The sequence below is a fragment of the Cibotium barometz genome, chromosome 48, assembly GCF_041138505.1.
Source record: "Cibotium barometz isolate CiBa-2024 chromosome 48, ASM4113850v1, whole genome shotgun sequence".
Taxonomy (NCBI): Eukaryota; Viridiplantae; Streptophyta; class Polypodiopsida; order Cyatheales; family Cibotiaceae; genus Cibotium; species Cibotium barometz.
The window spans coordinates 1,800,185-1,812,866 of NC_141093.1; the positions used below are offsets into that span (position 1 = coordinate 1,800,185).

Sequence of the window (12,682 nt, forward strand, 5' to 3'; positions counted from 1 at the left end):
ACTTATCTTTATGTAAATGCATATATTTGCATATATATGTGTACATGGTACTCACATAGACTACCTATACATATGAACAACATCTATCTATCTCACATAAACCACCTATACATATGAACAATATCTATCTATCTCTAGACTTATAAGTACAAACATAGCATACAGACCCACCCTTACTACCAAGAGTATTCTTGCATGCATGGGGAGTTAATAAAGATAAGCCTTATATTTGAAGCTCATTTTGGACCTTATGGTCCTCAACTTACCAACCTATATATATACACACCATTTATATATACACACCATGCTTACCATATATATATATATATATATATATATGTATATATATATATATATGTGTATATATATATATATATGTAAAAGCTCCTAAAACACTTACATTTCTTTGAATATAAATTATATATATATATATGCCCAGCTCCCACCGCCCACCAGCAATCGGTCCGCCCGCGTGTGTAGCCCGATCTTTTTGAAATTGTTGCTGCTTCCCAGGTCTGCACCAGTTGGGCGGAGTCTACGCTCCTGAAACCTGACAGATCATTTAGGGGCGGCGTCATGGTAAGATTTCCGCCATCTGTCCTTCGCCCACGGCGTCTGTTCGCCGAGATTCGAGTTGTCTGGGCGCCACCGCCGCCCCTACTGGCAACCGACGCCATAGCCCTCCTGATAGGCTCGTAGAGAGTCCAGACAAGGAAATGCATGCTGAACATTATTCCCACTCACTGTGATTAGACTTGCCACGCCCTCTCCCTCCGCCCCTTTCTATCTTCCCTGTCTCGTCTTCTTCTTCCCCTTTTACTTTTGTTGTTTTCATCGCCTCTATCACCAGCGCCAACGCCAAACTCAAAGTCCGTCTTGTTGAAATGTATAGGCGCTTTTCGAACCATTATAGCTGCAAGCTCGTACGCATGTGCTGGCCGGAAGCCACGAGGGTGCAAGCATAAATTGTCGGATGTGCGTTTAAATATACCTTGGGTTGAATTTTTGCGCCAAAAATCGGTCCCAAATTCACGAGCTTGTAACTTTGCGGTAGCAGCAGCAGTCTCATGCCCGCCGCACTGCTGCGCTCATTCGAATTTTGACGTCCTGTAATTGCAGGATCAAATGTCGTCCAATCCGGCGATAGAAGATGCCGGAGATGCCTCCGTGCAAGTCCTGCAGTAATTACTCCTGGAACGTCTATTCGACTGCCTACATTTTCTACTCGACGTGTAGTGGCAGGGCGCACTGCCCTCTGCCCTTTTTCCCCCCCTTCTCTCCTTTCAGAGCTTTAACCCAGTCATGATGTCTTGTTCCACCACAGCATTATCGAAGCGTAGTGTCGTTGCAGCCCTTCACTCATACGCCCTACATCCTTGCGCTTCCAAATGCGAGGCCAGCCTCTCGTCATTAATGCATGGAAGAACCTTTAACTCGCCACCAGAACTCGCCCGCGCACAGTGCACCACGGCAGCAACAAGAGGTAAAATGTTTTTCCTCAATATATATTGCCTGTGCTTATCGATAAGAAGAAAACGGACACTGTGGTGTGTTCTCCATTCAGTTAATTCTTTATGTTGAGATTTCAGATATCCGGTGAAGCTTCTGGTTCGCAGTTAGTCTCGAGTAATGCTACCCAGTTCATGGGGTAAGTCGGCGGGCAATCAAGCGCAGCTCACCAAGTAAATGTTTCCGTTGAAAAATAAATTAGAACAGATTTTATCTCTGGTGATATATATATATATATATATATTTCCAAATTAAACCCTGTCACGATGGCTAGCAGCTCAGCTGGTCCGAAGCGATTTTGGAGAAATCGCATGGCTTGCCGTACAGTGGCCAAAACATCTCTCGCACATAGGTTCACTCAAGTTCTACTCAACTCCGGGGAGGTGAAATTTGGGCTTTTTTCCTTTTCGTGATTCCTTTGAGTGAGCCATCAGGAGCATCATCCATGAAGATGTACTGATTTTTTTTTCTCTCTCTTTTAATTCCTGGAAAAGGGCACCAACGAAGAACGGCCAGCTCCCGCTTCTCCCAAGCTCAAGTCCCGCCGCTTGAAAAAATTAGAGATGGATGTAGGTCTTAATCTTCTCCTTAACGCCTTGGCATTTGGGATTTGAGAGGCTTACTACACAGGCAAGTGCGATTTTATTCTCCTGTTTTGTTTCTTTGCAGGTGGAGAGACTACAGGAACGGCTTCAGCAGGAGAAAGACTTGCACTCAGCTCTAGAAAATGCAATAGCACACGCAGCAGGAGCCTTCCCAAGCTTTCCACGGAACCTCCCTGTTGATGTAAGCCCCCAATGTGAATAATCCCTACGGTGTCTCCTTTTAACATGGTTTATGTACACACATAAGTAGGATATGATAGGGTCAGAGTATGTTATATTTTCTTGCCATTTCCAGGCACAGGAGCTTCTCGTAGAGATTGCTGTATTGGAAGTGGCCGTTTCCAACTTGGAAGAGCAGATGATTGGCTTGAAGATGCAGATACGGCACGAAAGTAGTGAGCGGCTCCAAAATGCTGCATACTATAGAGCACCACCCTGTGAAAGCAAATCCAAAGGATCGACAGAACAAGTTTGTGGTCCTCAATGCCTGACTACCTCTTCTCAGGATGCAATCCTGAGCAACTCTACCTTGCCCTATGCATCTACTTCTGAAACAACGAGTTTGGAGGAGGAGGCTGTGGAATACAAACAAGGCTCAAAGGTCGTTCCTTCAAGTCCCTTCTCCTCCGGTGAAAAGTGTACCATCAACAGGCTGCAAGCCAGCTCTGCCCCTGCTTCCTTAAGAGGATCAGATGCTGAAAGAATGCAACCACTTTCTCAACCCATGACTCCTCATAAGGTGCACAAATATGCAAAGAATGCTTGATCAAGTCTTGGATTAACAATCTTTTGTTCCTCAATTGAAGTAGCAACATGCAACCTTTCATGTTCTATGCAGGACAGTAAGGATGGGTCTCAAAGAAGTATAGCCAAGGGTAACAAACGTGTGAGTTGTGTTTTTGAAGACGACCTTTCTCAGACAGTGCCTATGAAAGAAGCCAACTCCTTGGTAAGCTTTCAATTGATTGAGGAATTTTGACTCCAAGAAGTTCAATCGCATGGCAGCATTCCATGGGTTTAATTTGAAAGCTCCAAGTTGCTTGCTTTTTCTTTTAAGGCTCATGGTGATTGACCACCTATTTTGAGATAGGTTTACAAATCTATGTGCCATGATATGTGCACAATGTCATGAAATATATTCTCAATTGCTAGAATTTCATCCTGCATGTGCATATCTTACAAGTAACAAGGTATACATTTACCAAAAAAAAAGGCAAGCTAGATCTACATGGTAATGTGGGGGATGCTTGTGCTCCATGAAAGCCTTTTACTCATCCTCAGAAGAAACAGCCTAGCTGCTTAAGTGCAATTTTTAAAGAGTTGCTGTTGCATTGCATAGTTCGTGTCATGATCTCTTCTAAAGGTATCCCAAACTAATATCACATAGTCCTCAGTAGTCACTGAGGACTATGTGATACCTCATTATTTAAATACCTCACATAGCATGTGCATAAAACCTCTCGTTTCGAAACTTGATGACTGATGAAATCCCTTTTTTTGGATCCAGTTGGTAGAATTAGATACCCTTGGCTAAACTTTCCAAGACGTTACTTTTCCTTATTCCTTTATCCCTAAATACAGCCGTGGGTTTCCTATTATTCTCATGAATTCCTGCCCTCCAAACCCCCTCTCCTCACAAGAAAAGATCCTCTTACCACAGAGTTCAAATGATCTTCTATTTCCTAGCAGCTTCTCTTTGTGGTGGTGTTGTTGGTTCCTTCTCTGTTTCATGCCATTTTGCTTCTTCATGCTGCTCTTCCCAGCGTTGCCAGCTCTAGTTGTCATATTGATTTGTGTAATCATATTGATTTGTGTATGTGTGTGTGTGTGTGTGAGAGAGAGAGAGAGAGAGAGAGAGAGAGAGAGAGAGAGAGATTTTAAACTTTGAGTTCACTGAACTTCATCACAGGGTGATAATAAAGGACAGCTATCCTTGATTAGAGATACCAAATTGTATGATAAGCGGCATGGGAAGTTGTGTAGTTTAGAATCAAAGTCTTTGTGGAGGCAACCAAATAGGCTTTCCCAAGAGATGGTTTCGTGTATGATGCGCATTTACTGCCATTTGGCAGATCCTTCAGAAGTTACTTGCAGGGCGATAGTCTCAGAGAATGTGCCCTCTCCAAACTCTCCATTTGGACATGTAACTTCATCATCCTTCTCGTCACTTTCGGAGCTGTCAACATTGTCATTCACAAGAAGTCCTCCTTTTGAGCTGAGAAATAAGGAGGATCTGGGAGCAGAGAGCACTGTCGACCCTTATCGGACTCTTGACAAACTACCATGGGGAGATATTGGCAGCTACAGTTCCGCTGTTGAAGTATCATGGATGTCTGTGGGCAAAGAACAATTAGACTATGCTGCAGATGCCTTAAGAATCTTCAGGTATGTTTTATTTACTCATTTCTGGGCCTTGTTTTTCTCTTTTTTTCTTTTTTGAGGTGTGTTCCTGTTGGACTCAAACAATGCAACTCTAACATGCTCTATCTAGAAACGTGCATGATGCATTCAAATCCAGGTGCGTCATTTCTGATGAACAACCCCATGATCAATCTCTTACTGTTCATGGTTTTATGAGTAGATAATGTAAGTCTTATTCCGAAGAAAAAATGTCTGTGTTTTGTCTGGCTAATAATCTTGTAGCTTCAATGCAGGTCCTTGGTTGAACAGCTCTCTAAAGTGGACGCAGCATCTTTGGGGCACCAAGAAAAGCTTGCATTCTGGATAAATGTATACAACGCCCTGATGATGCATGTACATCGTACACCACTCTCTACCTATTTAAAATTCAAGCCGGAAAATGTAAAGTTTGTTTTGATATGAAAACTAACTCCCAGGAGAGCTGTTTGTACAGGCTTATTTGGCATATGGGGTTCCCAAAAATGATCTGAAGTTCTTTGCTCTAATACAGAAGGTGTGTCAAGCTTTTTTATTTAAGTACTAGCCCAGATTCTCATGTGAAGCTCAAATTTGATTGAGATTAAACGTAGAAGCGCTAAAGAATGTTTGGCATTTGACCTTACGAATATGCACACGCAATGCAGGCGGCTTACACGGTAGGAGGACATTTTTTTAACGCGATGGCAATCGAGCATGTGCTGTTGAGGGGGAAAGCGCCATCGTACAGGCCTCAAATTGTGAGAGAAGGGGCAATTATTCTTTTAAAGCTGACTTGTAACGCACTCCATGTAGCATGTGCAGAGGAGAGGACCTTTTTACGACATTTTTTTTCAATGTCAATTTTGGCAGGCTTTGCTTCTAGCGCTTCACAAGGTGAAGATTCCGGAGGAGGTAGGCAAGTTCGCCATCAGCCGCCCAGAGCCCTTGGTTACGTTTGCGCTGAGCTGTGGCGCCTGCTCGTCGCCAGCGGTAAGGAAAAGCCGGGCATATATGAGTGCGTTACTAGTGGGATGTGTAAGGTGTTGGGAGTACGCACTAGCTGCATTAGTGTGGCAGGGGTGGGGTGGCTACACAGATGAGGAGATGATACAGAGAACACCACTAGTACAAAAGCTGATAGGTAAGCGAACGCGTTGCTGTCGTTCAGAACTCACGCCTGCAGATAACTCTGCGTCTCCAGTAGTGCACTCACCGACTTGGACAACCGTGCCCTGCCCTTACACACATAACACCTCCCCCTACTAGCTTTAAGAAGTAGCGGAGTCTGGAGAATGGAGAGAGAAAGAGAGAGAGAGCCCCTGCCCTCGAGTCTCTCACATAATAATGCTTTTGCCCTCTGATCAAATATGCCATAAACAAAAAGCCTGCTCATGCTGCACAACTTTCCTCTTTTTGCCACAAAATATTGGCGCTTTTCCCTCTCTCTGCCTATTTTTTTTCTTTTTTGAGGAGGTTTCCTTCTCTGATGACTCTCTCTCTCATGCTTGCAGGTTCGGATCTACACAGCAGAAAATGTGCACGCCCAGATGCAGGCTGCGTTGCACGACTATGTCCGGGCATCGGTGGGCGTGACCAGTCAGGGAAAAGTGCTGGTGCCCAAGCTGCTTCATAGCTACGCCCAGGACCTCATGCAGGTGGAGGTCGATCAGGAGGGCAGCCTGGCCGACTGGCTATGCGGGTTCTTGCCTGTCCATCAGGCTACCATGGTGCGGGATGCCTTGCAACAGCAACAGCAACAGCAACAGCAACAGCAACAGCGGCGACGCGGTGTGCCGCATCCGTCCGCTAACATTGCCGTCGTCCCGTTCGATTTCCGTCTACGCTACCTTTTGCTGGTAGGCGACCAACACGATAGAAAGCAAGCAAAAACGTAAGGAACAATCAACAGCAATTGAGCAACCCCATCCCATCTCCATTATTTCAGTCATTTTCAGCTTGACATGACAGCTCATCTGATGGCCCTCGGACGGCAAGCACATGATAACCGCCCATGTTATTACACACATCAACAATGACAAACATATAGCCTTTCCTCGTGAGATCCATTCAGTTATGTCATATGTCCAACCAAAACAGCCCATGAGAGCCTGCCCCCCCCCCCACCTCCTCGCTGACTTGCTTGCGCAGGCACATCTTAGGTTCACATGCCTTAACCGCTCTGTTTAGTGTGGCTGATTCGGACCTTCTGTGCGTCCGAGTTTTCCGTCCCTTGCAGACTACGACAAAACGATGTACAATGTACAGTTCCTATTACACATCTTATTGTACACATATGCTAAACTTTCAATTGAATTTATACACAAATGTACTAACATCTCAACTACTCACATTCAGTGTTCACAACTACTCATACGCACATTCAGTGTGCACTTTTTGCAAGTTCGCTTTATTTATTTGCGTTGTAAATTGGAAATTCAACCTTGTTGAAAAAGTGCAAAATTTTTACTATCGTCCTTCACATCTCGCATTAAGTGTTCACTTTTGCAAAAATTTTCCTTTGGAAATCGCAAAAAAGGGAAAATTCTTTTTGCAATGAGAAATTCTGCTGTATTATATTATATTATATCCATTCCTGTCCATTACGACCTCTTTCATCGAACCCCCCTTAACTGTCTTCCCCAACTGCCTTGGGTGGGCTACTTTGGGCGTTGCGAGGCCCAGGCGTGGGAGCGGCCACGTCACATCCCCTAGGACGCGTGGCCGATGAAGTTGGACACGCGGACGACTATGCCCTACATGTGGCACCTTCAGCACGAATGGTCAGCTGTCTCTTGGACCGCCTTGCTTGACCATTAGTTTGAGGGTGATATGGTGAATAAGTTTTGGTGTACCCCCAAACATGTCGTCAAGACTTGCATGACCTTCAACTTAAAATTACTGCCTTGTTTTGACAAAATTGACTGAGGAGTGCCATGCCGGACAATAACTTCATTTAGTAAAAAGTTGGCCAATGTTTCAGTTGTAGCATTTGACACAGCTTTTACCTCACACCACTTGGTCAAATATTATGCCATCACTCTATTATGTACTTATTCCCGGTAGCGGACTCTGGCAAAGGACCCACAACATCCCAAGCCACCAACTCGAAAAGTTTCTGTATCGAATTTGGCTGTAGCAGTCCCACTGGTCTCGCCATTGGTGACTTACACATTTGACATTTTCTACAACCCTTCAAAAAAGTACTGAGGTCTCTTCTTAACCATGGCCAAAAGTATTTTTTCCTCAAAAAAACTCACTTCTGAAACCCCAAATGGCCAAGCAATGAAAATACTCAACGTGTTCCACCCATGTCTTGGTATGATCAAGATATCATCCAAATACATTACTAAAACCTTTCTATTGATTGGTGTGAAATTATTGTATTAACTAACCACTGAAAGGTTTTGGGGACATCGGACAAACCAAATGGCATGACCACAAATTCAAATAAGCCTTTGGATATTCTGAAATCTATTTTATGTGCCTCCGGGGATCAATTGGGATCTGCCAGTAGCCGAAAGCTAAATATAAAGATGTGAAGTACATAGATTGGCCTAACTATTCAAGTAAATCATCCAATCTGGGCATCGGATAAACATTATGTATTTTATTTAATGGGCAAAAATCAGTGCAGAACTGATAATCTCCATTGGGGCTCTGAAACGGTTTGATGACACCTTTTTGGAGCATATCTTACATAGCCTCCTCTATTAGTTGGTTCTCCTTCGGGGATCGTCTTCTCCGTGTCATCTTAATAGGTCTATGATCTCCTGTTCTGATCACATGCTAGACCTTTTAACTTGTTGTAGAAGCTTGTGAAGAATGCGTTATGAGAGCTGTAAACTCGGACATGATCTTTTGAATTTGATGCATTCAAAGAGGTTCCGAAATGACGTGCTCTTCCACTTGGCTGCATGTGGAATGCTCTACCGTTTTCATCGGTAAAAAGGGAACTAGTAACACACCTGGTAATACCAAATTTTGTTGATGAAAATCCAATCTTACCCTAGTTTTAATGAACTAGTCACACCCTAGAGTAACTTTGAACAACTACCTTTGTAGGACATAACACTTCTGGTAGAATGTAGTGTACCCCATTTGCAAAGGAACATCGACCATGGCACTGGATTTGTATACATGTGTGTGATCACCAAAAAGAACCGAGATATCTAGAGCTGAAGTAATGGGTAACTGCAACTAATCCACCAAGTGAATGTTGATGGAAGAAAATGAACTACATGTATCCAACAAAACCTCAACATCCATATTGTAAATTAGAGTTAAAACTGTACAAACTGATTTTTTGGAGGCTTGAGTGGCTTGGACATGTGGGCGGGTCTCCTCCAAAACCCACTCGCTCATTCGTTTTTAGAATTACACCTAACAACACGGCCGCATCTGTACCCCCTACTTGAACATTTTGAACATTTGGGCGGTGCCATTTGGGAGCCCTGCAATACTTGGCAACATGCCCATACTTGTGTTGCGATTGAAATACCTTGGTCTACCTTGTGCATCCTTAACAGGCAATATGTAACCTTGCTAAACATTCTAGACATCCACATCCATTGGGACGATCCCGTCTACTTGAAACTTGAACTTGTTAAGATCTTTTTGCTGAGCATATGATCTCCAAACTTTTGCTTGGGGCTCTTGTGAAACATTAGTTTCAATTCTTTGAGCTATTTCTATAGCCTGCTTAAATGTCATGGGGCCGTGTCCCTAACCCTTTTGGTGATGTCATGTCTCATTCTTGGCCACAAGAAAATAACTTCATATAGGCTTTGCTCTTAACAGCAACTGATTCAATTTGGCACCAAATTGTGAAACAGGTTCACCTTGTAACTGAATGCAATCATGTATTTGTTGTAATGCAGATTGTGCCACATTAGTTTGAGCAAATGAATGAATTAAATTATGTTTAATCAATGGCCATTGCGATTTAATGACATCATCTTGTTGTATATACTAAGTGGCTGTAATGCCATCCAAAACTGTTCTAACCTCGTGTGCCTTCTTGTTGTCTATCCATCCATGATATGTTGCCACACTGTCAAACTGATCTAACCACGTCAAAAATATATTCATTGGGTATTGGGATGGTTAAACTTTGGGCAGTTTTCCTAAAAGGAAGCTTATGGTCGATAATTCTCTATTGAAGGATCCTTTGTTCATGGACTTAACTAGGAAAGCCATTGACAAGCTGAATCAAAGAGGTCCAAAGGATGGGTCTTGGAGAAACTTTGTTCATGATATGCAAGATGTAATCAAGAAGGTGGGGAAGCAAAGGGCATGGGGAAAAAGATAGGAAGGGTGGAAGCAAGATGGGGGGCCCCTGCAAAAGGTAAGGCAGTTTAGGAATTTCTCCCTTGAAGAAAATCAATTCTACTGGGAATGTCAAGCCAAAATTTCCCAATTAGATGAGTTCCTTGGGTTTAGGAACATGGGGGCAAACAAGTCCAGTTGGTTCAAAGCAAAGAAGTTGAGTCGGTTTAAAGCAAACAAAGGAATATCTAAAAAACAACTCCAGTTGGTTCAAAGCAAACAAAGGAATATCTAAATAAGAGGTTTGAGTCTAAGAATACCTAAATAAAACTAGTTCACAAGGGTCTTTCTCCCGACAAAGCAGCTTGGCTTGAGAAACCCTTTGCTTAGGATGAGTGTTGGATAGCCCCCAGGTGTGTAGTCGAGCTGGTAGAACGGTTGGGTCTCATTATGGGGGTCCGGGTTCATCAATGCCTATGAGCTACACGACGGGGGCTACTTGTGTGAGCTGATGGATTATTGCACCTTCCCAACACAAGAATGAGTGCTGAACAGCATTGAATCAATTGGGGAAGGAGAAATCCCCTGCTAGGGATGGTTTATATGTGGAGTTCTTCATTGAGTGCTGAATAGCATTGAATCAATTGGGGAAGGAGAAATCCCCTACCAGGGATGGTTTATATGTGGAGTTCTTCATTGAGTGCTGAATTGAATCAATTGGGGAAGGAGAAATCCCTACCAGGGATGGTTTATATGTGGAGTTCGTCATTGAGTATTGGTAAGACTTGAAGAGGTATGTGCTGCAAACATGTAATTAGGCTTTTTTACAAGGGTCCTTGGATTTAGACATCAAGCTAGGGTTATTAAACTACCCCTAGGTAGGTGTGAGACCCTTGCCGCCTCCACGCAGTCTCCTCTTGGGGGCGCTGGCAGTGGAAACAGTAGCCTCTTGCGTAGGGTAGGGATTCCCACTTGGGGCCTCGCCCACGAATATCCAGACAAGAGACTAGCCTGGCGGTTCCTCCGAAACCGAACCCGGAAAAACTTCCCTCGCCCGCGGAAGGCATGGGCGATTCCGCCAGGAAAATCATCTTACGGGTCAAGGCCTTAACTATTCAATTTGATCCGACCGAACCCGTAGGTCACATGGCCAGATCAAGGAAGAGACTTGTACTTGGTTCATTCTCCCTTAAGCGAGGCACAACGTTGATTCTTTCCCATAGAACAAGAATCTTCTAGAGACTTATTCTAACTAGCGTAACTTGATGTAACTGATTGTATTGCAGGAATCAACCGATCCAGCCTAACCCCAATCCGCCCATGGGTTAGCTAACCGCCCAGCCACTATATTGGTGGGATCCCTTTATATAAAAATTTGGTTATGTTTTGTCCCGGGTACGAAGGAAAAGAGTTCCCAGGTCCCCTAGCCGGTGCTTCATGCAAAATTCAAGGTAGTCACACCACTTACACACCCAATATGAAGTTGCCTTTTTCAAAGATTCGGCTGTCTTTAAAACAATCTTTTTCAAAGATTTGGCTGTCTTTAAAACAATCTTTTAATGAAACCATAGTATTACTGATCATAATCCTCCAAAATATCCAGTCCATTGTTTTACAAAAATATCACTCCGGACTCTCCATTGAAGATCAACTAGCCAACCAACGAGATCCAATCTCGAATTCCAGTTCACATAGATAATTTCTTTCCAGTCCATCCATATCTTCCTCGACATCCGCATCGGTGTCCTAGTAACCGCGAGCCCGTGCATCACCTGGTCAGAACCCTCTAGGATCCTACTAAGGTGTCCTAGCACTTTACTCAGGGACCGTTTCGTCGGTTCTCGCCCATCGTACTGGAAGCACACAATTTTAACCATACTGAGACTGGTAAGGACCTCGGCAGGCTTTGCCGACGTCCTTTGACGACTCTCTGCCGCCGCCGCGAGCTGTTGCAATGAATTTCTCCTTAGTTAAACATAAGCCAAATGCTTCCTCCAACATTCTGGCGTAAAATAATCCTTTTAAAAAACAGAGTTTCTATGCAAGTAAGAATTTTCCCGTTTTGAGCTTGATCCCAGAAAAGAACCCTTTTTCTTGAAAATTTGACTTTCTTAATAAAAATCATGAATCTCTTATCAGGGTAATCCACCCATCAATTTCAATGAATTTCTAGGTCATTTCTCGACGATATCGGTCTAGGAAAACTTCCCCAAATTAGCCGGTAGTCTATTCTTCGTATTGAAGATTTGGAATTGGTCACGAGATTTTGCTTGATTCAGATTCGAAAGATGGGTGCGTAATTTACTGGCTTGCCATTCTCATGGTCGTGGTCTAACCAAAATTTATTCGGTTTACTTCTAACTTTGATTCCTAAGGATTTTCTTCAGATAAATTAACGTTGACTTCCAACCAAAGGAAAAATCCAATTTTATAAAAATTCATCCTATTTGACCACAATAGATAAAAAATAGTTCCTTTTGTGAATAATGCAATTTTATAAAAATAACTCTTTTTTCAAATAATTCAATTATGAATATGTATCATTTTCTTGATTAATCCGCATAGAAATATCTTAAAATATTCTTTCCATCAAATTGTTCTTCAACATTTAGAATACCATAATTTCCTACGTGAACTTATGGTGAAAACTCATCTTTTATATCGAAATTAAGTTATGCCTTTTTCTACTTAAAAATAAAATAAAAATTTCTCTTTTAAATAAATAAAAATATCCATAATTAGGAATATGCCAAAAATTCCTCTTTTAACATTTAAATGTTCGTATCTCGAATATCATGGAAATTCCTCTTTTTGCATCTAAACTTTTATGCATGAAAATAAATATATCAAAAATTCCTCTTTCATAAATACATAAAAGTATTTTCTATAAATATAATAAAAAAAGTTCTTTTAGCATAAAATAT

The 12,682-nt window shown here is 42.6% G+C and overlaps 1 protein-coding gene across 4 annotated transcripts; it reads left to right on the forward strand.

Annotated features, from left to right (window-relative positions):
• Positions 1-451: 451 nt before the first annotated feature.
• LOC147610693 (uncharacterized) lies at positions 452-6,835 on the forward strand. Of its 4 annotated transcripts, none has more exons than XM_086785137.1 (14): positions 608-1,483; positions 1,590-1,682; positions 1,787-1,892; positions 2,004-2,078; positions 2,179-2,295; positions 2,410-2,853; positions 2,953-3,063; positions 4,024-4,499; positions 4,606-4,632; positions 4,769-4,868; positions 4,969-5,028; positions 5,159-5,251; positions 5,364-5,483; positions 6,005-6,835. In XM_086785137.1, exons 2-14 carry the CDS (start codon positions 1,630-1,632, stop codon positions 6,386-6,388), a joined length of 2,166 nt encoding a protein of 721 aa, XP_086641263.1. In that variant the 5' UTR covers positions 608-1,483; positions 1,590-1,629; the 3' UTR covers positions 6,389-6,835. The 4 variants fall into 4 exon arrangements, with proteins under 4 accessions (XP_086641264.1, XP_086641263.1, XP_086641262.1 ...); XM_086785135.1 differs by having other exon boundaries at positions 739-1,483; positions 1,590-1,648; XM_086785138.1 differs by lacking the exon at positions 4,606-4,632 and having other exon boundaries at positions 452-1,483.
• Positions 6,836-12,682: the final 5,847 nt, after the last annotated feature.

Excerpts from the sequence above, each read along its gene's own strand:
- LOC147610693 (XM_086785135.1), top strand. The coding sequence starts at position 1,418 with ATGGAAGAACCTTTAACTCGCCACCAGAACTCGCCCGCGCACAGTGCA. Across the intron at positions 1,484-1,589 it reads CACCACGGCAGCAACAAGAG|ATATCCGGTGAAGCTTCTGG; the intron begins GTAAAATGTTTT and ends TTGAGATTTCAG. Across the intron at positions 5,252-5,363 it reads CATCGTACAGGCCTCAAATT|GCTTTGCTTCTAGCGCTTCA; the intron begins GTGAGAGAAGGG and ends CAATTTTGGCAG.